The sequence below is a fragment of the Mandrillus leucophaeus genome, unplaced genomic scaffold (assembly GCF_000951045.1).
Source record: "Mandrillus leucophaeus isolate KB7577 unplaced genomic scaffold, Mleu.le_1.0 Scaffold491, whole genome shotgun sequence".
Taxonomy (NCBI): Eukaryota; Metazoa; Chordata; class Mammalia; order Primates; family Cercopithecidae; genus Mandrillus; species Mandrillus leucophaeus.
The window spans coordinates 811742-838718 of NW_012105265.1; the positions used below are offsets into that span (position 1 = coordinate 811742).

Genomic DNA, 26977 nt, shown 5'->3' on the forward strand with positions numbered 1-26977 from the left:
TGAAGACAATAGTGTTCTCCAGTGGGGTTAATTAAGTGCTGTTCAACCTCTTGATTTTGTGCGGCTTTCATATTTTGGGGGAATATTTTTTAAATTACATTTCAAAAATATTTCTTTTAGCTTTAATCTTTAGTGCTATTTAAGGAAGATTTTTTGGGGCATGTGAGACGGTTGAGTAAATCAGCACATCCGCTTAGATTTCTGTTTTATTGTTGTTTCTTATTTAACATCCACACAATCAGCAGATTTTTCCCTCTTACTGCCCTTTATAATTGCACAACTTTTGCAATGAACCAAATGCTGGCTCTCACTCTAGTCCACTGTGTTTTGATTTGTCATTTAGGTTTTGATCCCATGATCCTGATTATCTTATATAAAGCACTTACTCAGCTTTGTTAATAATAAGTGAAAAGCATCATATTTGAGGAAATTTGCCTGGATATGCATCTTCAAATCTTATTTCTTTTAAATTTGTTATTATTCCTTTCATTTTATGCTAATAATCATTCCCCCTTCACTGTAACACAGCTTTAATGTGCTACAGTTTTTAAATTTACCTGGGCGTTTCAAAGATGATCAGTAAATGTTTGTTGATTGGCTGAAACACACAGGCCAGTGCACTTTCTCAGGCTTGCCTGTTATTTTTCACGTCATCCCTAGGGAATCCTGATCAATTTTAGAGGCTCTCATATTTTCTGCAAAATTGATTTTTAATTATATTTCATGTTCTTGTCCATAAATTAATCACCATTGCAACTAGTCAGATTCCCTTTCGGTTTTTTGTTCTGTAGGTTCAGAGCTTCATGCGAGGATGGTTGTGCAGAAGGAAATGGAAGACCATTGTGCAGGATTACATTTGCTCTCCCCATGCTGAAAGTATGAGGAAGAGAAACCAGATTGTGTTCACCATGGTGGAGGCAGAGTCAGAGTACGTTCACCAGCTCTACATCCTGGTCAACGGCTTTCTCCGGCCCCTGCGTATGGCCGCCAGCTCCAAGAAGCCCCCCATCAGCCACGATGACGTCAGCAGTATTTTTCTCAACAGGTTTGACATTGCATAAATCCAAGAGAAAAACTCCTTTGTATTTCCTACAAGAATTTTTACTTAATCTTCAAAAAGGTCTCAGAACTTCATCTCGATAGTTTATGATAGTAAAAATAAGAAAGCTGTTATTTGTGTTCCATTGTTATTTTTATATCTTTACTTGAATCTTGGCATCTAATGTTCTTAATTTTTTCTTCTCTATTTGACATACATTGTCTTGTCGTGTGGAGATGTGTGTTGGGGAAGATAATCTGTCTCATAAACTGAAGAAAATGGAGTGATTTATGGGTTTTTACATGTTAATTATACGCAAGTATTTTAGGAAGAGCAAAAGCTAAGACAGGGCCTGAGAAGCTCTGGTGAATTTATTTGCTCAGTACATCTTCAGTTTCCTTACTGCTGAGGATTCATCAATGAAAAATCAGAAAATGCCTGCCTTTATGGAACTTAAATTTTGATGCAGGAAGATAGACAATGAACAGCATTAGTGAAATAGATAGAATATTATATGGCGATTAGAGCTGTGGAGAAAAATAAAGAAGGGAAGGGGAGAAGGGGGACAAGGGAGTGTTTAGGTGTTTTACTTAGAATTTTAGCTATTTGTTTTTGGGTAGATAGTACACTCACATGGTTGAAAAGTCAAAATAACATGAAAACAACATTTAGCAGTTGCACTCTCACCCTGTCTCTGTCCACCTGATTCCCCCCACTTTTTTTTTTTTTTTTTTTTTTTTGAGGCAGAGTCTTGCTCTGTCTCCTAGGCTGGAGTGCAGTGGCACCATCTCAGCTCACTGCAAGCTCCGCCTCTGGGGTTCACGCCATTCTCTTGCCTCAGCCTCCTGAGTAGCTGGGACTACAGGCGCCCGCCACCACACCTGGCTAATTTTTTGTATTTTTAGTAGAGATGGGGTTTCACCGTGTTAGCCAGGATGGTCTCGACCTCCTGACCTCGTGATCTGCCCGCCTTGGCCTCCCAAAGTGCTGGGATTACAGGTGTGAGCCACTGCGCCCGCCCCCCCACCACCACTTTCTATACATAATATCTGTACTAGTTTCTTATCTATCCTTTCAGTGTTTTTCAATTTTGATCTAAGAAACTATGAATATAGAGTCTTATTTTCCCTCTTCTTACACAAAGGCAATGTACTTTAACATATAGTTCATTGTTTCACTTAACATTTTTTCTGAAGATCTTTCCATATTGATACCTAAAGAGCATTCTATTAAAGCAAATCACGACATGATATTACAATCTGTGAATGTACCATAGTTTTTTTATAGCAGGTTTTCAGAAAAGTTTCAAGGATAAGGTGACATTCGAGCAAAGGCTTCAAGTTCCTGGAGGAAGAGTGAGGCAAACAGAGGGAGCTGTGCATGCAGGGACCATGGGGCTTTAACATGCCCGGCGGGTGAGCTTGAGGGCCTTCCCTGCTCAGTGTCAGTGAAGGGAAGAGTCAGGGAGTTATCAAGGTGGGACATGGTACAGCCATTAACTTTTACTCTAAATGAGATAGGGAGACATTGGTCAGGTTTTGAGCAGAGAAGGGGTGTGATGTGACTTCTGTTTTTGAAAGGCTCACTCTGGCTTCTCTGCTGAGAATAGTCTGTAGGGAGATCAATTAGGTGGCTATTTCAATAAACAAAGTGAGAGATGAGACACCTGTTAGGCAGCTATTTCAGTAATCCAAGTAAGAGATGATTATAATGGAGGCAGTGATAAGTAGTTGGATTCTGGGTGTATTTTTAAGTCAGAGCCAGTAGGTGTCACAGGTGCGACTAGCTGGGGCCAGTGTCACAGAATGTACCAAAACAGTTGTAGATAAAGTAAGGCAGATTTGTTAGAGAATGTGTGAAAACATGTTACAAGGGTGGAATGGGCAGCACAGCAGAGAAGGGGCTGTCTGCAGAGAGGCAGGGACTGGAGGGAAGTTTTATAGGGTCGTGCAAGAGGGGGTTAGGTGTGGAAGAGGTCATTCCTTGTGCTAGTGGGTTGTGTTTCTCAGAACAATTATTCATTCTTCTCCCCTACCTGGAGCCTTCCCCCACCGGAGGCCCCTTCCTTGTTGCTTATGTATCCATCAGGACTCAACAGTGGGATTTGCTGATGGGTTTGATGTGGGTTTTAAGAGAAAGCAAAAAGACAGGTAAGATTGCAACATTTTTTGGTCTGGACAACTAGAAGGATGGAGTTACTATTTACTAAATGGTAAAGACTGAGTGAAGAACAGGCTGAGGGGAAAAGATGAACTGTTTTCTCTTGGATCTGTTGAGCATGAGATGCTATTAGCCAAGTAAGTGGAGATGTCAAGTGAGTAGGGATTGGATATTTGTTTGGAGTTCAGAGGAAGATTCTGGGCCGAAGATAGAAATTTGGGAGTCCTCTAGCATACAGATAGTATTTAAAGCTGCTGGTCTGAATGTTATTACCAAGCAAGTGAGTACAGATGGATAAGAAAAGAGGAGCATGGATATTCCAACATCTAGAGGTTAGAAAGATAAACAGGAGCCAGCAAAGAAGAGTGAAGAGGATCCACTGAGTTGTCAATGAAAACCAGAAGAGTGAGTTGTCCTGGAAACGAAAGCAAGAGGGAACCAACAACAATGCCAAAAATGTCAAATAAGCAGTAACTTAGAATTGACCAAGTTTAACTCCAAGTTTAACAACTCGAAGTTTATTGGTAACTTTGATTAGAGACCAAAGCCTGATTGGAGCCTTAGGAGAGAACAGGCAGTGGGGCAGAAGAGGAATTGAAAAGGGTGGGTATAGAAAACTCTTCAGAGAAGGGCTGCTCTAAAGAGGAGAAGAGAAACAGGGTGGTACCTAGAGGCAAATGAAGAGGGTAAAAGAAGGATGGAGGAGAGAGGGAATTGCTGAACAGTAAACTTGCAAAGGCGAAAGTGGACAGAATGTGCTGCACAGGTCAGGAGATTGTCATTAGCTGGGAGCATGGCAGGGCAGGAATAGTACATGGACACTTCTGTAGTCAGGAGGCAAGGCCATCTGCTGATGGGGCAGATGGGAGGGAAGTGTCAGAGTTGGAGAAGAGAGAAAGAGGTGTGGAATAGTGATAACTGGGGCAGGGGAGTAAATGGATTCAGGAATGTTGTATTAGTGCTGGGCAGCACTGAGAGCCTGTGTTAGCTCATTAGGCTAGTGGTTGTGACTTTCCAGTGAGATCAGTCAGAATGGTTGCATGTTTTTCTTTAGCCACTTTCAGCTGCATGGATGCAGGTGCAGAGTGGGTGGAGGATTGGGATTAATTAGGATTGGTGTTGTGGCTGCTGTGATGAAGTGAGAAAAGAATAAGGAAGTTGAAGGTGTATACAAGGAAGAGATTATAATAATGAGCCATGGAATCTAAACTGAGGAGAGAAAGTAGTGCTGGTATGAGAGGTTTTTGCCAATAAAAAGGTGGCGGGATCTGGGGATTTAAGTCGTGATGGTGTGAAAAAATTTTGGAGTCAGGGTTCTAAAGGCAGTGAGCTGAAAGATTAGGAGTAGTCAGAGAATGTCGTGCTTGAAATTGAGATAGGGAAGGGATGCAGCTATTGACAATGATAAGGTCTAGAGTACAATCAAGGGGGTGTTGACTGAGGTCAATGGAAGACAAGATCTTTGGAGGAAGAGTTCAAGGTCCTATGAGGCCAGGATATTGAAATGTTGTTTGTGTGCTATTGGAGTCCCCAAGAATTATGACAAGAGTAGTGTTGGAGAAAAGAGCAACCGTAAGCTGAGAGCTCAGATCTCAAGGCATCAGGAAGAGCCACTGGTGTGTCTGTAGATGAGTACAGAAAGCAAGGGTGATAAGTGGTAGTCTGATAATGTGAGATTAAAAGCTAGGCTTTCTTTTGTTAAAAGGAAGGAGAGAGATTTCCCCACCTTGCTGGCAATGGCTCCTCTCAAGTGTGTGAGACATCCAAAGGAGCCTGGGGGTAGCCCTTGATCCTCAGGCAGTACAGCATTCTGGTGATACTTCAGTCACCAAGTGTGCAGTTTCAACAGGTCCGATGGCAGTGGATGGGACTGTGTATACACTCTGATAATGAGAGGAACTGGAGAGGATGGGTATTGAAAACTCTTTTGAGGAGAGCTGCTATAAAGAGGAACAGAGAAACAGGGTGGTACCTAAAGGTGAATTAAGAGGCTGTGTCACATTGGTTTAGGTTGCCTCTGGCTCTGTTTCCACTGGATTACTTGATCTGAAACAGGAAAGGCCAGGTTTATCGTATTGTTTAAATTCAGAGTCAAGATATGCCTCTCTTTGGAAGGTAAAGCCATAAGCTCTTCATATAGACTAGCAATTATTTACGACATCTAGACTTAGATGGAAATTTGAAAAGTTTTTTTAAATTTTTTTATTTTTAATTTTTATGGATATATTTTATGGTTATATAATACATATACATAATATGGAATGGATATGTAATAGCTGTACATATTTATGAGGTATGTTTTATAGTTTGATATAAACATATGATGTATAATGATCAAATCTGGGTAATTGAGATATCCATCACCTCAAACATTTATCATTTCTTTTGTGTTGGGAACAGTCTAAATCTTCTAGATATTTTGAAATAAATTATTGTTAACTATAGCTGCCCTATTGTACTATCAAATAATAGAAGTCATTCCATCTATCTAACTGTACTGTTGTACCCATTCACCAAACCCTCTCTTCATCCTCCCCTTCCCCACTACCCTTCCTAGCCTCTGGTAACCACCATTCTATTCACTACCTCCATGAGATTAACTTTTTTAGCTTTCAAATATGAGTGAGAACATGTGATATTTGTCTTTCTGTGCCTGGCTTATTTCACTTAACATAATGTGAAGAGGTGTGTTTTTAAAGGTGAGGTTTAAAGAGTTTTATATCATTACTGTTGTTTAACTAGATTCCCTTTACATGCCTTTGAAATTAAGCCCTAGGCAGCTCAATAATTTTGAATTTCAACACAGGTTTATAGTTAAGAAAATGTAATCTTCCTATTTATATACAGAATTGTTTCATCTGTTTTCTAACCATGGAGGTATCAAAATATGAAGGTAGATGTATCAAGTAGTTTGTGTTCAACACAGGACAGAGAAATCCCTCTCTGAGTGGAGGGAATTCACTGCTTACAGAATCTGTTGGAAAGGCTGGGGGAGTAAAGTCAGGGAGTGGCCCTTAAACTGTTGACTTTCAGAGAACATAGATGTGATCCAGAGGTTAGGAAACCATTGCCACCACTGCTGCTGCCACAGATGCCTCTCAGACTCTGGAAGCTGGTTCCCAGAAACTAGAATCCTAAGGCTGGGTGCTGACATTGCCCCAAAGCACGCACATCTCCATGACTGACTTTCAGCAACAGGAAGATGACCCCTACTTCCGCCTTCCTTGTCTTTCCAAGTGCGTCTATTAGTAGAACTGAGTTTACATCCAGAACCATAGCTGCAAGGGAGTCTGGGAAATGTAGCTTTAGTTCTACCCCTCTCCACCTAGAAGGAGGATGGAATATAGATTGAATGACTAATCTATAATACCTGCCAAACTAGATTTGGTTGAAATCCTTGAACAACAAACACTACTTAGTTAAAATTGTTATAAAAGAAAAACAAATTAGAATCTCATGGAACCATTTCTGTTTTATTTCATGGACCATTTGAAATAGTAAGGACTTCTTGATGTCTGTTGTAATGGAACTTGACTAATAACAAGCCAAGGGATCTCACTGAGGTGAACAGTTCTGTATTTGATTATGTCACTGTGTTAGTTCAGAAAAGGCTTCAAAGTCTCATTGCAGTAGGTTAATTCCAATGAGGAGAAAGCACATGATGTTTTGACTTTGGTAATTACCCTTCTTGGCCCTTTTAGGAATTTAGATCCCCAATTCATACATCATTCTTATTTTAGTATCTCTATGTAGGCCTCACTCTTTTCAGAAGATTCTTTTGCATTTCTGTCTTGGGTATCTTGGGAGTGGTTATAGTGGAGTTTTGTCAAAATTTTTGCTCTAGATTTTTTCATCCTCTCTCCTTCTGTCAAAACTCATTTTACTGACAGAGAAACTTTCTCCTGAGTTATCTAGAATCACATATGAAAAGAAAAAAGGGTCATAACTTTAGTTTTCTGATTATCGATTGAAGTGCTGTGTTCTAATAGAGGAAAGCTCACTTAAAAATTGATGAAGAAGGTTATGTGACAGTGATTTGGTGCTTTTTGTCCTCTAGTATTTGAATGTTATATCAGGGTTTGCTGAGGCTGTCACAATTGCTTGATAGAGGATAGTATAATCCATGTTATTATTGGATATAGTTTGGAGGCCCTATGGAACATATATATTATGTATATATTAAGGCTTTAAGGACTCAGTGGATTTTAAACAAAATAAACACATTATAGCAACTAAATTATGTTATCTTTCCATTTTTTTTTTTTAATAGTGAAACAATCATGTTTCTTCATGAAATATTTCATCAAGGACTAAAGGCAAGGATAGCAAACTGGCCCACTTTAATTTTAGGTAAGTGCCTTCTTTAAAGATGTAAGATTTTCTTTTAGAGTGGCCACAATTAGAGTAAAATAGCTCCAATATTATTCAGCCTAAACTGTTTGCATCACCCTGTTGACCTGTGAGCTTCTATACCCTGGGATTCTGTCTCCTTGCCTTTTGGGTACTTTGGGCCCTGCTTCAGTAGTTACCTTTTAACTCTTTCCCCTGGCCTGTCATAGTTAATTTGGGGCTGGAGTCAAGTGCTGCCTACGAGTGCATTCTACCAGATCATCATTCGGGCAACAGGGTTGCAGCTCCATGCATGTGTGACACCTGGTGCTGGGACCTACTCTTTGCCATTCCTGACTAGTGTAGGTAATTTACCAAGCAACAAGGGAAACAGCCATGTTTACTGTTTCTTTCCAGCTGATCTGTTTGATATTTTGCTCCCCATGCTGAACATTTATCAAGAATTTGTACGTAATCACCAGTACAGCCTGCAAGTTCTCGCCAATTGTAAGCAAAACAGAGATTTTGACAAACTCTTAAAACAGTATGAAGCCAATCCAGCCTGTGAGGGGAGGATGCTGGAGACATTCTTGACCTATCCCATGTTTCAGGTAAGTCACTTGGGATGCATTTTGTAAGTCAGAGGTTCCAGCTCAATTTCACTGATACCTAGAGTGACCAGCGTGAGATGTGTAAGTGTGCCCCGGGAGGAATTATGGCACAGATGCATCGTCTATTGTTGTATTGAGCTTGACCCTGAGATAAACAAATATTGTGCCACACATTCTCTGTATCTAATGGATATAAGAAAACCAGGCATTTTTGAAGCAAAGAATTCAAGAATGATTTTTTGAAACGCTGCACAATTTTCTCTTTACAGAAAGATTCCACACAGACCTCTTTCATGGAGTCTCCTCCTCCAGCATGTTTAAAAATATTATTTGGTTTACAGAAATAGGATTCTGTGCAAATGTTCCAGTTTATGCTAGTTGCATAAAAGATTCTTGGGGATGGAGTGGCTGCTGGGAAGGTTTCTGTTTTCCGGCCCATCCTCCCTTCCTGTCGTGGTTGCTGTTGAGTCTCCCTTGGCTGGAGCTCTGGAGAACAAAAGGAGGACCTCCCTGGTCACAGCGGCTGTGGAGACTTAGGAAACAGAAGGCACGGGTGGGACCTGAGGACTCTTGGCAACTAGTCAGGTGGCCGCAGGGTCTCCCCTTTTGGGACTAGAGCAACCCAAGGGGTCAAGAACAGTTGCATTCTTTCCTGGATCTAGGGCTTTACTGTTAAGGGCCCGGAAGTGAGAACCAGGGAGGCCAAAATGTGCATTGAATCTCGTGTTCTTTTGAAAAGTGTCAATTCTGTTCTTTTGGAAGAGCATTGAGTGTTCCCATTGTGGAATTTAGGTGGCTTCTGGCCAGGCCTCCAAATTGTCATGTGGTAAACCGATTCTACTAATCATGTGTGTTATGGTTAGTGTGGAGCGCTTTGTCCTCCTGAGCAGGCATCTCTGACCCTGGCTAATCCTTTCACAGCCTCACAAAGAAATGTGGCTGTGGTGCACGATTGTTTGCCTTGACGTTTGTCAGTTCCACTCGAAATCCTGGAAGTTGCCGTAGAAGTTTAGTCAGATTTTTAACCAAAAGGATGCATTTAATACCACTTAAGTATAGTGAAACTTTATAGGGTTTTTGTTTTTGTTTTCCTTTGGAACTGAATTGTTTGAACTCTTTGCCCCTCTGAGAAAATATTTCACAAGAAAGATTTCAGACTTTTAAAAAAACTGTCTACATAATTGGAATTTAAGATTTTATTTACAATGAAACATCTTATATAGTATAACATTCTTCTGAGATTCTATGTGAATTTTTGACAAATATCTCTAGGTTATGATTCAGTACCCCAAGTTGTATCTGTTCAGTAACCCCAAGTCAGTTGAATATACAAAGGTAGAGTCGTGAAGACACATGGGGCATTCAGAGAGGAACCAGCTCCCTACCTGACAGCTCCCTGATGTCTTTCTTCATGCTATTTAATTCCCTCTTGGTGTGATTTTTTCAATATTTTGAAATTGAAGAACTGCACTTTCGCTGTAGATGAGGTGTCCAAATACAGCAAATGTAGGGCCTTGGAAAGGTCTTTGGATTTCTTTAAAATGCTGGGATACTTGCCCATCGCCCTGCCCTTCCTCTCCTGAAGACTAAGCCTGGTAGCAATGACTGAGCATTTTGATTGACCCCAGGGAATTTTTATAATGTCATAAAAAGAACATTGGACTGGGAATCTTTAGGAGACCTGATGTCTCACTCATAGCATTGGGGGAAATAATTGAACCAAACTAAATAGCTATTTTGTAATCTGTAAATTGAGGCAGCTGAGCTCTAGTTATCTCCAGACTCTAGCTCTCTGATGTGGTGATCCTAGGGTGACTACACTGGTTCTGATGTTTTGGGTTGGGTAACTATGTGGTGTTACAAGGAGCTTGGTGGTAGTCTAGGAGCCCCCTCCCCAAGGATGTGGTAACTTCAAACCTTAGAATGTTGGGTCAGATATTGAGGCTTTCTGGCTTTTGCCAGACAAGTCTAACCAGAGCTCTGGAAGAAGCCTCAAAGAATTTAGCCAGAATTGTCCAACTGCAAAAAATGAGCAAACTGAAAGAACATGGGATTGTCTTTGTTTGCTTCCCCATAAGTATTTTGAATAGGAGACATCATTAGAGTTCTCTGCCCAAGGCCCTCATGCTCCTTGGTGTCTCCCTTCTGTCTTCTTTACTTGATGCCTCGCTCTTCTGCCTTCTCTCTAGAAATAACCCTAGAAAACACTTGGGGGAAATTGCCTTTTCTAGAAGCTGAAGCTGAGAGGTTTTTGCTTACTAAGCTCACTCTCTCCTTCTTGTTCCCTTGTGGTTCTTTCACTAATAAAGTGAAATAGTCGTGGAGGTGTTTGAATCCCTTGGAGGGTCCGGTTGTATCTGCTTCTCTCTGTATTAGCAGTGGTACTTCTCCGTGTCTGCCTTGCTCCCTTGGAAGGCTGGACACCTCAGGATGAGGCTAGGGTTCTCACTTCTTTTGTTGTTGGAAGCCAACAATGGAAGAGGTGACCCTAGTTTATACTGCCAAGAGACCTCTGTCCAGACTTTCTTGAGCCTAGATATGGAGGCAGAAGTTAGTGTAGGGGCAGAGAGAGGAGGAGAGGCAATTGGAAGCCTTTAGCTTGTATGTGTAGAAGAGGAGAGAAGGTGATTGTCTTCCTCCTTCTGGGCCCTTTTTTGAGTTAGTCAGTTGCTGCTGTTATCGAACTATGTTGAACTATGGAAACATGGAGAAATTGTAGAATTTGGATGATGCAGTAAAATTATCCCCAGTTGAACTATCACAACAGTAAGTCCAAGTATTACCAAGAAATTTGTTATGGAAAATAATGTTGTCATTAACATAATTTTTATTTATTAAAGACAGTGGCTTGGCTGGTACCACTTAAATTGGCTTCAGCTGCTCATGTATTTATTTGGATATGTATGTGTTGAAAGTCCATTGGTAAGCCGATCGTGAAATCTGCTCCTGACAAGAACAGCAGTGTTAGATGTTCTCCAGAAAGTAGCTACTTGCTATTCTATCCACTTATTTACTGTAATTGGAGAGCAAGCTAATTAATGTCTATAAAGTGACAAGTATTTGTTCCATAATTGAAAGCAGAATTATGATTCATTTAGACAGTTCCTATGATTCTTGGTTTTGGGGGAAGAGATTTATAATCAGCCCTTGAAGATACAAATGAGCCCTTTGGAGAGCTGACCACTTCTCTGCAGAACTTAGTTTTCCTGCTTTTTGGAAGTTTCAGTGCTTGTTTCTTCTTTCACCATAAAGTGGAAAGGGCCAGAGACTGAATTCAAATCCATCTACCTGAATCTTAGCCAGGGAGCACTTTAAAAGAAATTTAAGTAATGAGGAAGGATCATGAGAGTATTGACCAAACTCAGTTTTGTGGATTTTCAGTGCATTATAAGTACTCAAGCTTTCCTACATCTGTCCCCTTCACTATGAAAAATTGAGGACATTAGCTATTGATTGCCTTGATTTTCTTGGGGAACTACTAATTAGAGGCAAACTTTTATCAGTCATGCAATTATGCCAACGAAAAGGATATTTGAAAGCACTCTTATCCCAGAAGTCTTCATCAAGTGGGACAACCCTAAGGGCTGTATTAGTGAGAAATTCATGGCAGGAGCAGAAAATCTCCTCCATATATCCTATGAAGGGAGGGTTCTCCTGTGTCCCAGCCTCCCACGATGAAGGGGGCCTATTTGGGCTTCCTGAAATCTTAATTTGATGACATTCCTTAGGGCATGATTCCAGAGCTGAAGTTCAATGTCTGTGCTAATGGTGGCTGTGTCTATGCATAGTGTGTAAATGGAGACACTCAATAAATATTGGTAAGCAGCCCAGTGAAGGCCACCACTTGCACAAGAGCCAAAGCAGATCCCTAGGTAAGGCCACCGACCCTTTAGGACAGAATGGAAGAAACCGCACACAGGGCCCTGGAAAGCCGTTTTAGTTTCTTCATTCTTAAAGGTCCTTCCAAGTGCTGAGTGAGACCTCAGTTCCCGCAGACAAGAGCTCCCAGGGTGAGCTCTGAGAGAAGGCAGTGCACTGGTCAGAGCTGGCCTTATAGTTGACACTGCCCTTTACTGTGAGGCCACCAATGGGGCAAGTTTGGGCAAGTTACCAAACTTCTTCCCACTTTAGTTCTCTATCTGTAAAATCCTAAAACTTCTTCCCATTTTAGTTCTCTGTCTATAAGATGGAAACATAATCCTTATGACGTTGGAGGACTAGACACATTGGCAAAGCCTGGAGCACCCGGTCTAACCCCCAAGTGGGCAGTGTTGTGGTAGATGTTCGTGCATGTTATTGTTCAAATTAAGCCCACAATAAATATGTTGTGTCACTACAAATTAAGTTCAATCTCTACCATGGTTTATTAAGATCTTCCTCTGGTTGGTGGAGTTTCTGTCTTTGACAGAATTCAGATAGTCTGTTAATAAACAAAAGTACAAATAAATAACCTAATTAAACAATAATTTTTACTGCAAGGAGATGAATTGAGATGAAGTAGAAACAGAAAGTAATAAAGGTGAACATGTCTTCTCTCAAGTTTTAATTCTTAGAATAGTGCAGTGGGATTGTTGATTTAAAAACATTGCAAATGGACTCATATATCTAAAATACAGACTCAAGTGACTTGATGATAGCTATGTCTGTTTCCCTCTGAACCAGTTTTCAAAAATTATGATTCAAAAGTGTATGATTATGTAAAAAAAAATTAAACAACCATCTCTTTGTACCATAACATTTCAATAATTTCCACCTTTCCATGTATTCTTGGTGAAGTCTTTTTTTGGTGTGCATGAAGTGTGAAGTGTAGTACATTTTATTTGTATTTCTTTTTTTAAAAAATGTGTAAAACAGTCAAAAGTGGGAGAGTAGAGACAAGCTGCCTGAAGCAATGATGGCCCTGTGGAGCATGTGCCCTGCACCCACCCTGACGTCTTGCTCACACTGACCTCTGTTTGCATCTAGATCCCCAGATATATCATCACACTCCATGAGCTCCTCGCTCACACACCCCATGAGCATGTGGAAAGGAAAAGCCTGGAGTTTGCCAAATCAAAGCTAGAGGAACTGTCCAGGTACGCCAAGAACTTATAATAAAGGCTTGGGAGAGGAAAGCAGCAAGTTAGTCTCTTGCAGAAACCTCCTGTATATGTTCCAAGGAAGAAGAAGCAGAACAAATCCAGCTTCTCAGATTCACCTCAAAGTTAAATACTAGCTTGTGAGGCGATACTGAATCATCATTCACATTCATTTGAACCAAGAAAAATACATATCTTGGAAAATGTTCTTATAGCATGTGAATTTATGTAATTCAGATTAGGTGTATTTTGGGTTAAGTTTGGAAATGTTCATGTTTCTTTCAGCATTAAAAAAAAAAAATGATAGCCAGGTGTGGTGGCATGCACCTGTAGTCCCAGCTACTCGGGAGGCTTAGACAAGGGTGCAAGGGGTGATGATTACTTGAGCCCAGGAGTTTGAGACCAGCCTGGGCAACATAGCAAGACCCTGTCTCAACAACAAAAGACTCTCAGTTGCATTTTGTATTCATATTTGGCAAGAATTTAGAGAAGGTACAGTTTGCATTTCTCAGTGACTTTTCATTGTTACAAGCACTTATTTATGTTTGTGTTACTTTAGCTTATATGGGATAAATGGTCTAAAGGTCTCTCATTTAGACTGCCTCCAAGAAATGACCCCCTAATTTCAATGACGGGATCTGGCCACAAAATGACATGTTGCTTTCCTGTTGCACTTGGAAGCAGACATGCCCAGGATGCTCGTAATTGCTGACCCATTTACTGTTTAGAATCATGAGGCACATTGGTGTTGCTTTGGGTTATGGCCTGTTGAAGCCTGGACAGATCCAGTCTATTTCCCCCAAAGCCCCGGTTCAGTCAATACAAGCTTGAAACCGAGCTTCTCAGATGGAGCTCTTCTTTGCCTACATGCTAGGGCAACAGAAAATCTCTTACTGTGATCCTGTCTGTGTTGTGTCACAGAGTAATGCACGATGAAGTCAGCGACACTGAAAACATAAGGAAAAACCTTGCCATCGAAAGAATGATCGTGGAGGGCTGTGACATCTTGCTGGACACCAGCCAAACGTTCATCCGCCAAGGTAAGTCCTTGTGAAATGGACCCGCGACCGGATGCGCTGTGCGGCTGTCACATGATCTCGGCGCACCCCGGAAGGCGTTCTGAGCAGGCGTGACGGGTGCGGTGCCCGCAGGACCCCCCACGGCCTTCGCCGAGGCGGTGGTTGAGGCCCACCTTTGTGCTGTTTCTTTTCAGGGACCATGAAAAACAGCAACACAATCATAGTAAAGCACGAGTGGGGCAGGCAGTTACATTCTGACTGGACGCTCCTCCTCAGCGGCCCGGACATTCTCTGCAGCTCCAAGGAGGACCGGTCGGCCTGGCCCACGGCCGTGGCAGTGCCAAGTGCTGACGATACCCAGGCCAAGGCTCAGGAGAAACTTGCGTTACTCAAAGCCCTTTCACATAAGACTGGGGACAATGTCCGAAGTGAAAACAGCTGTCTCTTGTTCCCATTTTTCATCAGCACTTCCGGATCCGCTCCACATGATATAATTTGATTCAACTGGTAACTCCCGTTGCCAGACGAAATGTCTCTGATGGACCCTTGCCACGCTTTGGTAATACAGGAGCTGTCGTGTTTGCGGAGTGTGCTTTGGGGGCATCACTCGGTAAATTAAGCTTTTGAAGAGTTGAAGATATTTGTGCCGGAAACTGTGGAGAAGCAACAGCCTGACAGTGCATATTTCTCCTCGGCTGTTATTTCAAAATGCAAGACGTAAACCACATCCCGAGTTATTTTTTTAGTGCTTAGGTCCTCTGGGGGAGGGGAGAATGCCTCAGGCAGTTGATTTGAGACAATATATTGCACACATTTATAATTTTGAATTTGGTGAGAAGTGGACCATAAATTTGGAACTCAATCGTTAATGTAGTTTCTGTTTATAATGTGCCAATATCATCTGAAGATATTTGTGTTGCCATTGCCTACCATAATGTACTGCTTAAAATCTCTTTTTACTCCTCAAGAACAAGACAATGTTTTGTGCACATTAATTTTTGCACAGACTACTTTAAAAGTTTAATGCATGCCATTCTATTTTCCATTATTTATTTACAAGGAGAAACCACATATATGTTAAAGTTTGGGAGTATATTTTAGGAAATTGTTCCTTTTCTCATTTTTGGCTTTAGATATTCTTTTTTCTTTAAATAAGGGTGGAATACAATGCTAGCAACATCAGGCCCTTGTAATGCCTTCTCTATTCCTCTACACAGACTGTGTCCCCACATTGGCTTCCTGCCTGCCAGCCTCTGTGCCTATACTTGTGCTGTCCCCAGCCTGGGGGCTGGGAATGTCCTTATCCACAAAAGAGATGGCTCTTTTGTGCCTGTTGAAGGTCTGCTTGTCCCACCAGGCTCAGATCAGATACCTCGAAGGAGCCTTTTATAATTTCCTCTTCTTCCTCCTCCCCTCTCCTCCAGTTAGAATGGATTTCCCTTCCACTTGTTTCCAAGGCACTTTACCCCTGGTGCTTGTATTTCATCCTCTTGTGTAGAGGTACTTGCTTGTGTGCCTCTCTGTCCTGGTTGCTGTCAACGCTGAAGGGCAGAGCTTAGGAATTCTCTCTGCCTTGCCTTGTCAAGTATGATGCTTTCTGTTACAGGTACCTGGAAAATGGACATTGAATTAAATTATTTATTGAATTGCAATTATGACTGTAAAGTGTTTTATGTTGTATTTTTCTTGTATTGGAGTTCGCTGAAAATGTCTACTAATTGACTTGTGCTTGATAGTATGTGAGAATGGAGACAAAAGTTTCTATAGCGTACAATTTCTTAAAGGATTTTTGATTGGGAAGTATTATTACCCATAAACATTTACTATATTGCTAAAAAAATGTAAACTTTTTTAGGTCTGAGCTTGAAAAAACCTTCAATAATGAAAAATGCTGGAAGGTCAAATATTGGATGTCATTTTTTTTTCATTGCAATTGGAGAGAAAACAATCATGGACAATTTCTCCCTTTGTTCATGCCCATATGTTATTAATTCCTTGTTATGTACTGCATGTTTAAGGCACTTCTGTCAGCTATGAATATTTCTGGTATTATTGTGTTGATGTCAATATAATGATTTGCCTTTTAGCAGTATTTTTCTGCATGCGTGCTTTGGTTAGTTGTTTAAGAGTTGTACAGTAAAGCTGGTTTCTAAAATTCAGACCTTAATCTGAAATTAGGAAGTAATACAATCACAGAGAATTTGGAAAGTTTGCATTGTTTGCTTTGGTTACTCCTATTATCACTTTTACATAACACCCTTAACGACTTTAAGACCCATTGAGGTGTTTTTAAAAAGTATTATTTAAAAAAATTTTGAGGGATTCTTATTTTCTATGAAATGGTCTACAATTTATCTCTAAAGGTGTGCTAATATTTGTGTTAATTACTTTTAGGGTTGATATGTGGTCTATTTCTGTGTGTGTGTGTGCACGCATGTGTGCATGAGGTTTCCACCTTATGTGAATTTTTATTCATAAGAACTAGAAAAAATACGTCATCCAGATCATCCGAAAGGTCACCTTAGAATAAGGGCATCAGCAGCTCTTGAATGTTTTCTGATGGGGATTTAGTGATTGAAATAATGAAAGTTTTATTGTAAATGGTTTCCAATTATTAGTCTGATGGATAGGATACAGAAGACTATATTATAGTAATGGGCTGATATTATCATTGTTTTCTAAAATCTATTAACAGTTTGTTGAATAAATGTGTGAGTGTCTGAGGCAATGATAGGAAAACAGTCGAGCTGCATCACTGGAGATCAAATCCTGTCTCCCCTACTTCCTTGCTGTGTGATATTGGGCAATTTACTTAACTTCTGTCTGCCTCAGTTTCTTCTCCTTAAATTGGAGTTAATAGTAGTAGCTATCTTTTAGGATTGTTGTAAAAATGAGCTAATGCTCACAAAAGCACCTAGACTAGGACCTGCAAGATTATGATAAACTTTAAAAGCCAAGATCCAAATTTTGGAATGACTTCCTATTTTCAATAACATGAAATATATATGAATGGTTAGTAGAAGATAAAGGCACTCTAAGTTGACGTTTTGTATAAAATCTATTATGCATTGTGAACAGTGTTTTGTGGAAATGTAAATCAGGAAAATGAAATATAGGTGACTGAATACAGGACTAAGTGCCTTGAGAATAAGACATGGACATTTCTGGTATTTTAATCATTCCTAGACTCTAAGGCATGTGCTTTCAATGTACCAGTGTTCTCTGAAATTGTAACCTGGGGTCTAGAGACAGTTATATCTTCCCAAATGCCTAACCCAATAAGCTGGAAATGGCTCTTCATTCTTTTTCATTACTCAGTAGAATTCAGAATAAGGGGCATAGTCTTGAATACCATTCTGTGGGAATGAAGTGATTGAAATAACAAAAATTTTGTTGGAAGTTGACCCCAATTATTAGACAGACTGATGACCAGGATGCAAAGAATCATGCTATAGCAATGATCTGATGAATCACTAAATGAATACTAAGTATTTCTCTAATTTGTATTAGCTAGCAAGGAATCCTTTCTTCATATCTCATAGCTATGTTGAAACATCATGTCAAATGCAAGAGAAAATGTGAAAAAATCCACTTAAAATGCTTTTTCCAAATATGATTATTTCACAAACCATAGTGTTGCAATTTCTTACTTTTAATTCAGGTGTATACATTTCTGTATGTACCTAATGTACACAGTCTCCTATGTCTCCCTCCTACTTGGATATGAGGTAAACAATTATAGATTAAGCATATTAGTGTATGGTTGCCAGGGAACCATTTATTTTTTTTGTGTCACAGCTGAAATCCACAGTAATTGCTAATATATGAGCTAACAGTATATTCTCTAATTTCTTTCTAAATTGTATTTATTTTTATGTACTCTATAATTTCTGACATAGAAAATCACTAAATTGCTAGAAGCATTTACTAACGAACACATTATTATTGAGTTTTCACAGCTTGCTTATAGCCTTTCTGAAAATGACTCCCAGACCTATTTGTCCACCAAGCTTACTTGTCCAAGCCTCAGTCTTTCACTCAGCCCTAACTCATGGACCTGATGACTCATGGCCCCCATGGCAGAGCTAGAACTTACTCTCTTCCCATCTGTCTTCTTTCTGAGTCTTATATTTTATGTGGCCGAATCCCCTGGCTACATCACTCACTTCTCACTTAGGCATGACCTTAGGCAATCTGCTTAACCTCAGACCTCAGTTTCCCCATCTGTGAAATGGGAGGCATTGAATCACATCCTCTGCAAGGCCTCTGGCTTTGATTGCATCCTGAGCCCCATGAGCAGAGCCTTCTGCTGCTATGACTTGCTCATAGACTTCCCTAACTTCGGCCTCCTGCTTTCCCCTGCCTCCAGTACTTTATGTCATTCCTTGCTGCCTGGGCTACCAGCCAGTTTATTCCCACCCACCTCACCTCCTTCATTCACTCTCCTCTTACCCATCCCTTTGTAGGAGTCAAGCCGTCTCCTGGCCCATTGTTCCCCAGTCCCACACCTCACCCAGGACTGCTTCCTTGCTATTCTTTAGGCCCAGAATAGCTGCCTACTCTGTGTCTGTCAAGCATCCCACTGCAGCAGTCACCGAAATAGACAGTGTGAGATCCAGGCGTGGAAACTTGGGTCTCTTGCCACCCTGTACACCTTTCAATCTCTGTTAAAAAGTAGATGCAATTTGCAACATTCATATGTTAATATGAACATTTTGTGACTCAATCATAGTTCTACCAACTTATGTATATATATTATTTATATGAAGAACTTTAGTGGTGTTTTTCTGCTTATTGAAATAATTTGTGCTCATTAAAAAAATCAGGAAACTAGAAAAATGTATGAAGAGGAAAATAAGGTTGTCTACAATCTCATCTCTTAGTGATGACTGCTGTTAATGTTCAAGGGTTGGATATGCACTTAATGATTCTTCTGAGGGTAATATGAGCCTGTGTAAGGCTGTATTTGGGGTAGGTGGTAGGTTAAATAAATGTAAGAAATATGATTATCTCAGGGCACTTCAGAAGTCAGAATCAAGAGGTTTGCAAGAATCTTTGTTAGTACTTTTTAGTTTGATATTTAACTTAGATTGGAATTTTGTTTTGGGGTACGGGGAGGTCGGTATGAGGGTGAAATCTAGAAATAATCAAAGGCAATGTTGGTATTATAAAGTCTGTGTATAGCTTCTTACATTAAATGGAAGGTAGTTTTGCTCATAGTAGTATACTGGGTATAGATTTTATGTGGTTTATTTTCTGTTTAGATTCTACAGATAATTTTTATCACACATAATGTAAATGTAACTTGAAATAGGTGTCCTTTAAAAATAGTTCTTAGCTAAATTTCCCTGAATTATATAATTTATATCTTTTTATAATATACATGTACATTCTATTTTTAAAATACAAGGTAAACTATATTAATATGCTATTTATCTACCTTCTGTGCTTCAGGAAGAATGCATTGCATTTGCTTTTTGTTATGTTATATTACTCTATATAATTATGTAATATGTATGTTATTATTAAACACATAAATTGATTGGGTCAGATCACTAAGGACAGATGGCAAAAGTGCCTAATTCTTTGAATTCAATTTTGCCTTCTTTCAAACTTATTTTCCAGTTTATAGATGAAGAATCAAGTCTACAGTGTTTCACAAAAGTATTAGGAACAGTTCAGCCCTTAAAATACAATGCATTGTTTCTTCTGCTCAGACTGGAAGAGAGTTACTTGTTCTGATGATGTGTCACATAAAATCAATCCCTGGTATTATGGGAAACAGGTCTTAGTGTTTATTGCCATGGACATGGTCCTCACTTGACAGAATTTTAATTGCTGTGTATTCTTCATTTTTGTAATCACCAGGTTCTCTTATTCAAGTACCTTCCGTTGAGAGGGGGAAGCTTAGTAAAGTTCGCCTGGGTTCGTTGTCTTTGAAAAAGGAAGGAGAGAGACAATGCTTCTTATTTACAAAACACTTTTTAATATGCACAAGAAGTTCAGGAGGGAAGCTGCATCTGCTCAAGGTACTGATTTTCCATAACTGTTCCACTGATCTTCCAAGCACTTACAAGGTATTGAAGTTAACTCACTTGTGACTTTCCCGTGCTTGGTATTATCATAAAACAGATTGTCATGATTGCATAACGAGTGAGGTAATGTGCATTTACCAACTCTGCCATTTAATTCATTTTCATTTGAATTCAGAGTAATAGAAATGTATTTTAAGTATGCATCACCATGAAGAAATACAATTTAAATCATAACCTGGACAAAATGATATACTATACTGTATCTGTATAATCATATACAAAGTTGTATACTAGTTGACAACTACTGAGCTACAAAAATCTTGTCAAATCGCTACAATATACCAATGCAATATTTGCTAAATGCTATTTTATCTTGCTCTGTACTAGGAGTCAGCAAACTATGGCCCATGGCTTAGAGTCTGTTTTTGTTAATAAAATTTTTTGTTTTGTTTTGTTTTGTTGAGATAGGGTCTCACTCTGTTGCCCAGGCTGGAGTGCAGCGGCATGATCATAGCTCACTGCAGCCTCGAACTCCTAGGCTCAAGCAGTCCTCCTGCCTCAGCTTCCTAAGCTGCTGGGACTACAGACATGTACTGCCATGCCCATCTAATCTTTGAAAAAATTTTCATAGAGACAATGTCTTGCTGTGTTGCTATGACTCCTGGCGTCAAGTGATCCTCCTGCCTTGGCCTCCCAAAGTGCTAGAATTACAAGTGTGAGCCACTGTGCCTGGCCTGTTAATAAAGTTTTATTGGAACACAGCCACGCTCATGTCTTTGTGTCTGTGACTGCTTTTATGCTAAAGTGGCAGATCTGAGTAGTTGTGACAGAGATCATATGACTTGCAGAGCCTAAAATATTTACTATCTGACCTGTTACGGAAAAAGTTTGCCTATCTATACCCTTTTTTACTATGGCTTACAAATATTATTCAACACCATCATGACAGCTTTCTACTGCTTCAGCCGCATCCTGGTTGGTGAGTTCAGCCCTTTGCTAAGCTGCATTACTCTCTAAAGCCACTGTGGTGCTATCTAAGTCCCCCATCAGCTGACTTGCTAAATTGTATAAACAACTGAGTGGGAGTGGGTTGAAAAGGAAGAATTTTACTGAAGTTAAATGAGTTCACTTCCTTTTGCACATCTAAGCTTAATTTTGGACTCTATGAAAAATTATTTATGATGCAGAATTGCTATGCTTTCTTCTATGGCAACTTGAATATAGTGTTTACAAATCAGAGCTTCCCAGTCTACACAAGACCTTCAGTGTCTTAATGAAAAATTGGTTTGTTTCCAGACAGGTGGGGTTCTGTCTCTAATAGACTGCACATTGATTGAGGAGCCAGATGCAAGCGATGATGACTGTAAGTCACGTTTGATCACTTAGGATTCTATTAGAATTAGAGGTGGGAGAGAGGCTGAGGACAAACTCCCTAAAGTCATTTATGTATGAACCATTTAGCCCATGAGCCTTGTTAAACCATCTTTGGGAATTCACATTTTACTGAATTTGTTTTGTGATAGTGACTATTAAGTGGCAGATAGAGAAGAAAGAAGAGTTGAATTAGAGTGTTGGAATTCTATAAATCATGGGAATTAAAAAAAAAAAACAAAAAACTATGAAATCAGAAGGAAACCAGGATTGTAGTCTCAAGTAACCTACTGACCTCAGCTTCTTCATCTGCTTATGAGCTTAATAAAGCCCTCTTCATGCCTGAGAAGTACGATATTGCTGAAATGAGAGTCCCGATTTGAGTGCAAATGGATTGTATAAATAGAATGATGTGAAGGCAGTTATCACTCTTTTTTTTTTTTTTTTCTTGTATTCTCATCTAATTGTTTGACTTACATGTGTTCAAGCTAAAGGTTCTGGGCAAGTGTTTGGGCACCTGGATTTTAAAATAGTGGTGGAGCCTCCCGACGCTGCCGCCTTCACTGTTGTCTTGTTAGCGCCCTCACGCCAGGAGAAAGCTGCCTGGATGAGTGACATCAGTCAGGTAAGCAAGTGGCCTTTGCCAAATTTTTGTTTTTTAAATTTCACAACTTAAACTTTTGGGGATATTTTTTAGAGGTCTTTTATTTTTATTAAAAAATTACACTCATTGCTATGGTCACTGCCATAATCACTATGTATCTTGATAAGCTGTGATCATTATCGTTGTTGTTTGTTCTTCTTCTTAAGGTTAAAATTTGCCTGAAATGTGGTAATTGGATTTTAGTTCCTGGGCATTTTACACCAGTTGCAAATGTAATCAATTGTGTTGAACAGTATTGTTATAGTAATTTATAGTAATAAATTCTCTAATGGCTCCACTCGATATTTTGCTTATTTGTTTCTGAAGGAGAATAATGGTGAAAGATACAAAAACAGCCAACAAGGGCTATGGCAGGAAATCATGAATTAAAGAATCAAAAGAGACACCATCTCTAGTATGAAACCTGAAAATGAGCTCCTGTATTTCATATATTTAAAAATTAGGGAACAGAATTGTTTACCTTTCCTTGATCAGCAGCACCCAGTTAGGGAATTGTTCCATTTATTTAGGAAATAATATGATTTAGAATATGCCAAAACTAGTCATGATTGAACTTGGGCATTCTTATTCAAGCTCCATATGAATTTTCGCTTTGTAGGGGAAAAGTGTTGCTATGTAAGAAAAATATTTTTTAAGGACTTGATAATTATTTTCAAAGTTGTTAGCTCAGAGAAACCGGGGCACATGGAAAAGATATATATTGTAGTTTTCATACTTTTTTTGGGAAGAGCTCATAGTAATTTATATGTAAGACTTAAGTGGAAACATGAATTCTATCATAGTTCTTCGGACTTAGTTCTTTTTTTTTTTTTTTTTGAGTGACTGAAAATTGAGGTGAAATAGAAAATGAATGTCAATAGTAATCATTTTTATCTGTCAAAGTAGTTTTACAGACTTAATCTCATTTGACGCTTACAATAGTATTCTGAAGGTAAGCAGAGAGAAATTAGTCCCATTTCACAGGTGAGAAAACTGAGGTCTGCAAATTTAAGCATTTGTCAAAAGCTGCTCAGCTGCATTGAGTCAGAATGTAAACCTAATCTGGGTCTTTTTTTTCTGTTTAGCACTCTAAACATCCTCTACAAGAGTGCCTTATGCTGGACTTTTACTTATATACCCTCAGGATGGCTTCGATGGCAAATAAATAGCTAGAAGAGAAGCCATTTCTTTTCTAGGAAATGAAAATATGGGATCTTCCATTTTTGTGGAATTGCATCCTTGTGGTGATTTATTCATACTTTCATTAGCTCTATGCTATATCAATTAATAGCATATTAAGTTTCTCCCTATTTGTACCACATCTCTTACTTTATGAAACTCTGGATCATTCACTGACTCTACGAACATTTATTGAGGAATCACCATGTGGTGTCGGGTATTGTGCAGGTACCAGGAATATGACTGTGGTTCTTGCTCTCAGGGAGAATAGGCAGGCTCATAGGGAGCAAAAGGAAGGAAACAGCTAAATGCAACAAAATTGTGTGCGTGTTATGAAGCCAAGATATGTAGGAAGAATGAGGAGAATAGGAGTAGGCAAAGGTGTTTTTCCACCTGCTTCTGCCTTCTACCTTATGATATAATTGGGGCCCCTAAGATATAGACTTGATGGAAGCTCAGGTGACCTTCCTTAGCATGACTGGGGAGGCATTGTTAAGAGAGAAAGATGCTTGGAGTGTGTGAATGATTCTGTGCCTGATCCTTTAAAGAAAGGCACCCAGTGCTTTGCCTGTCACTAGCAAAGGTCTAAGTGAGTCTTTCCCTCTGCTTAGACGTTAAGGTAGAAATATACAACTTCCTCCTTATTTCATCAAGATGCTATGGCTATTATGTTGCTTAGCAAAAAAATTGTATTAGATTATATCTTCAATGGAAGGAGGCTAACCAAAAGTTCTATCTTTTTTTTTTTTTTTTTTTTTTGAGATAGGGTCTCGCTCTGTCGCCCAAGCTGAAGTGCAGTGGTGCCATCTTGGCTAACTGCAAACTCCACCTCTCCCAGGTTCAACTGATTCTCCTGCCTCAGCTTCCCGAGTAGCTGGGATTACAGGTGTGCACCACCACACCTAGCTAATTTTGTATTTTTAGTAGAGACGGGGGTTTCACCATGTTGGTCAGGGTGGTCTCAAACTTCTGATCTCAGGTGATCTGCCTGCCTTGGCCTCCCAAAGTGCTGGGATTACAGGCGTGAGCCACTGTGCCTGGCCAAGTTATATCTTTTTTAGTGATGGGGATACCATCACACGAGATGACTATGGCCGACAGAGTCTTGGCATTGTGTGGCTTTGACACTTGTGGTTTCATTCATTCAACAAATATATTTATGCAGTGCTGTATGCCTGGCCTGGCACTGTTCTAGAGATTTTTGACATATCATGAAGAAAAGTGACAACCACAACAAAATTTTCTGTTCTTTTGTTTTTTTTCTTTTTAGAGACAGGGTTTCACCATGTTGACCAAGCTGGCCTTGAACTCTTTTTTTTTTTCTCTCTTTTTTTTTTTATTATTATACTTTAAGTTCTAGAGTACATGTGCACAACGTGCAGGTTTGTTACGTATGTATACATGTGCCATCACAACAAAATTTTCTTAACCTTTTGTAACTTCCATTCTAATGTGGGGAAGACCAAAAATAAATGATAAGTATACACTATTTTATATTAGAAGGTAATAGGGCAAGGTAAGAAGGATTGGGCTGCTGAAGGTGGGTGGGTTGGTAGAGTTTCTAAATGGTGGTCACCTCATTCTGAAGGAGACTTTTAAACAAAGGCTGTAGGAGGTGATGGAGATACCATGTGAATATGTGATGCCATGTGAGAGGGAACAGCAATTGCAAAGACTGTAAAGTAGGAGGAGGCTGCATGTTTCAAGGAATACCATGAAAGGCAGTGTGGCTGGAGTAGGGTATGTGAGAGGGAGAATAGAAAAGAAAAAGTCACCGAGGTAACGGGCCAGATCAAGAATGCCTTTCTACACCAATGAGAGGGGCTTTGGCTTATACTCAGTCAGATGAAAGCTATTAAAGGATTTCAGCAAAGGAATGCCATGAACTGTCTTCGGTTTGGAAAGGATTGCTGTGGCTGCTGTGGTGAGGATGGGCTGAGGGCAGAGGGCAGGAGTGGAAGCAGGGAGGTGAGTGAGCAGGCTGCTGCAATAGTCCAGGCAAGAGATGTTGAGAGCTCAGGCCAGCATGGCAGGAATGGAGATGGAGATTAGGGTTCTGAGTCTGGATTCATTTTGAAGGTAGAACCAGCAGAGTTTTATTGTGGATTAGAGTTGGGATGTGAGAGAAAAAGGGTGAAGGATGACTTGAGAGATTTTGGCCTGAGCAACTGGAAGGATGGAGTTGTCATTACCTGAGATGGAGAAATCTGCTGGGAAAAGAGATTTGGAGGTGAAAAGCAGAAATTTACTTTTGAATGTACTGAGTCTCAGAAGTCTGCTAGACATTTGAGTGGAGTTGATAAATAAGCAATGGGATATAGAAGTCCAGCATTTAGAGGGAGGTCTGGGTGGAAGATACTACATCATTTGGGTGGTATTTAAGGCTGTGAGACTGTTGAGATCACCAAGGGAATATGCATAGGTAGAAGTAAGAGGGCTGCAGACTGAGAAAGGGGTCAGGTCAGGGAGAATAGTGAAGAGGACCAAGAAGGAACCACCAGTGCAGCTGGAGGACAGCCAAGAGGATATGGTGTCTTAGCAGCTGAGTGAAGAAAACGTGTCAAGGAGGAGGGAGTGGTCACGTGTCAACTGCTGCCAAAGGCTGAGTGAAGTAGTGATTGTTCTAGTATACTTAGTGATTTTGCTGGTATGGGGTTTGAATGGTAGGTGGGTAGGTGGTAGAGACAGAGTGCTGTGCTCTTGACTGAGCCTAGTCTGCTGCCCAGAAGCCTATATCTCAGCTGGCTTCATTCCCTGCTTCAAGCATCTTCCTTTTATAGGAGAAGTTACATATCCATTCATAGAATTAGTCTCTCAAGTATATTTCTGGACATATTCATTATTAATAAGATAAGCTTACTGAATGCTTGAAATGTCCTATTTAATATTTTATTGTGTATATGTGAAAATATGGACACAAAAATGAACTAGAAATATTCCCAACACCCAACACACTAAAATGTTTATCAAAATAGCTTCCACAGACAACCTATATTAGAATTATGTGAGGACTGTTTTAAATGCAGATTCCTTAACCCACATTCCAGATGCCATTCTAAACTCCAGAAGCTCCATAGATCACTTCTGCACAATTAAAGAACCTCTGACCTGAAGAATGAACTGTTTCCATCTCTAAAGTCTCCGCAATCTTGCTGTATAGAAATAATTGTACAGTTTGCGTCTCAGTGTATACATACATCATGTTTGCTTTTTACCTCATTTACTTCTTTCTATATTCCTGTAAACTCTTCATATTCATATTGGCTATCTATTATTCATCTGCATTATATTAAATATATTCAACTGCATCAATTTACTGCTATTATAGCTTTTTCTGAACAATTGAGCATTGAGTATATGAGCTGTTTCCAAGTTTGAGGATTAATATATAATGAGGTGCTAAACATCTTTGTGTGGGAGTTTTTCCTTTCTTTTAAAGTCCCTTGTTGGTGTGTAGTTAGAGTATAAGGCTGGTGTAAAAAGCCTGATCACTCTCCTTATTTCATGATTCCT

At 39.7% G+C, this 26977-nt stretch overlaps 1 protein-coding gene across 1 annotated transcript in view; it reads left to right on the forward strand.

Annotated features, from left to right (window-relative positions):
- The window catches only part of RASGRF2 (Ras protein-specific guanine nucleotide-releasing factor 2), a 212001-nt gene that overhangs the window by 46676 nt on the left and 138348 nt on the right, over window positions 1-26977 (forward strand). Inside the window, exons 5-12 of the mRNA XM_011995569.1 lie at window positions 792-1045; window positions 7470-7549; window positions 7946-8139; window positions 13105-13214; window positions 14139-14257; window positions 20105-20265; window positions 21568-21634; window positions 22131-22267. Coding sequence (XP_011850959.1) covers window positions 792-1045; window positions 7470-7549; window positions 7946-8139; window positions 13105-13214; window positions 14139-14257; window positions 20105-20265; window positions 21568-21634; window positions 22131-22267 — 1122 coding nt within the window. The remainder of the gene's footprint in view (window positions 1-791; window positions 1046-7469; window positions 7550-7945; window positions 8140-13104; window positions 13215-14138; window positions 14258-20104; window positions 20266-21567; window positions 21635-22130; window positions 22268-26977) is intronic.